The sequence below is a fragment of the Dendrobium catenatum genome, unplaced genomic scaffold (genome assembly GCF_001605985.2).
Source record: "Dendrobium catenatum unplaced genomic scaffold, ASM160598v2 original_scaffold_100237, whole genome shotgun sequence".
In the NCBI taxonomy this organism is placed as follows: Eukaryota; Viridiplantae; Streptophyta; class Magnoliopsida; order Asparagales; family Orchidaceae; genus Dendrobium; species Dendrobium catenatum.
In genome coordinates this window covers 1-1,206 of record NW_021418675.1, presented here as the reverse complement: position 1 = coordinate 1,206, position 1,206 = coordinate 1, and the positions used below count along the sequence as shown (strand labels likewise).

At 48.8% G+C, this 1,206-nt stretch overlaps 1 protein-coding gene across 1 annotated transcript; it reads left to right on the top strand.

Moving 5' to 3' along the window:
• Window positions 1–399: 399 nt before the first annotated feature.
• On the top strand, window positions 400–987 carry LOC110094929. The gene has a single exon (XM_020820274.1). The coding sequence runs from the start codon at window positions 400–402 to the stop codon at window positions 985–987; it is 588 nt and encodes a 195-aa protein (XP_020675933.1).
• The last annotated feature ends 219 nt before the right edge of the window (window positions 988–1,206 follow it).

Genomic DNA, 1,206 nt, shown 5'->3' with positions numbered 1-1,206 from the left:
GAGTTTACTGCATTAGCCAGGTACGCCCCGCAGCTGGTTAGCACTTCTGCTGAGAGGTGTTACAGATTTCTGAGGGAATTACGAGATACGTTGAGACAGCCCCTGATACCATTTCGGATCACTGGCTTCTCTGAGCTTGTGGAGCGAGCTCGACTGATAGAAAATGACCTGATGACTACTCAGCAGCGGTGGACTGCGAGTATGAATAGATTTGGAGGTGAGGCTTCTGGCAGTGGTTCCTCTTGGAAAAGGAGATTTGTAGCTGGTTCTGGATCTGGAGACTCCAGGAGGAGCGGAGGGTCGTCTGGTACTGCTACCAGTACGACGAGTTCTGGATCAGTCAGTATGGCACCTGTGTGCCAGAACTGTGGACGATGACACTTTGGCCAGTGTTACAGGATGGCTGGTCTGTGCTTCCGATGTGGTCAGTCAGGACATCAGATTGCAGAGTGTCCACATATGGGATTTGATCAGCGTTCTGAGTTCCGATCTGAGGGCTTTGTCAGACCTGCCGGTTCAGCAGCAGGAAGACCGAGGACTGTTCCTCCATGCCCTGAGGGATTTGCTGCCAGAGGTGGTGGATCTAGTTCTGGACCACGGAGACCACCTACGGTTCAGAGGGAGCAGAGTAGTTCTGTTGCTTCAGCTCCTGTTCCAGTTCAGCCCCAAGTCTACAGCTTGAGTCAGCAGGAGGCTCGTGATGCTCCCGATGTTGTGACAGGTACGGTTTATATTTCTGATCAGTCTTGTCATTTTTTGTTTGACTCTAGAGCGAGTCACTCTTTTGTGTTCGAGCGTTGTTTTGAGGCTTTACGTTTGGATTCCATTTTACTTCCGGTTTCGCTTTCTGTGATTTTACCGGCTGGAAGTCCTTTGATTGCTCGACAGTTTTGTTTTTGTGAGATTGAGATTTCTGGCAAGAAGTGGAAATCGAGTTTGATTCTGTTGCCGATTTCTTCATATGATGTGATTCTGGGCATGGATTGACTGAGTTAGTATGAGGCCCAGATAGACTGTCTGAAGAAGCAAGTGAGTTTGTTTGTGGCTGGAGAGAGAGTTGTATTTCAGAGATTACGAGGTGTTCTCTCCAGTCTGGTTTCTGTGTTGAAGGTGAGCAGGATGTGGAAGAAGGGATGTCCGGTCTTTTTGGCTTCAATGTGGGATCTGAACCTGAAAGTTGGTTCTGTTTCTGAGATCCCTGTGGTA

What these genes read in the sequence shown, in the direction of transcription:
- LOC110094929 (XM_020820274.1), top strand. Translation starts at nt 400, where the DNA reads ATGGCTGGTCTGTGCTTCCGATGTGGTCAGTCAGGACATCAGATTGCA.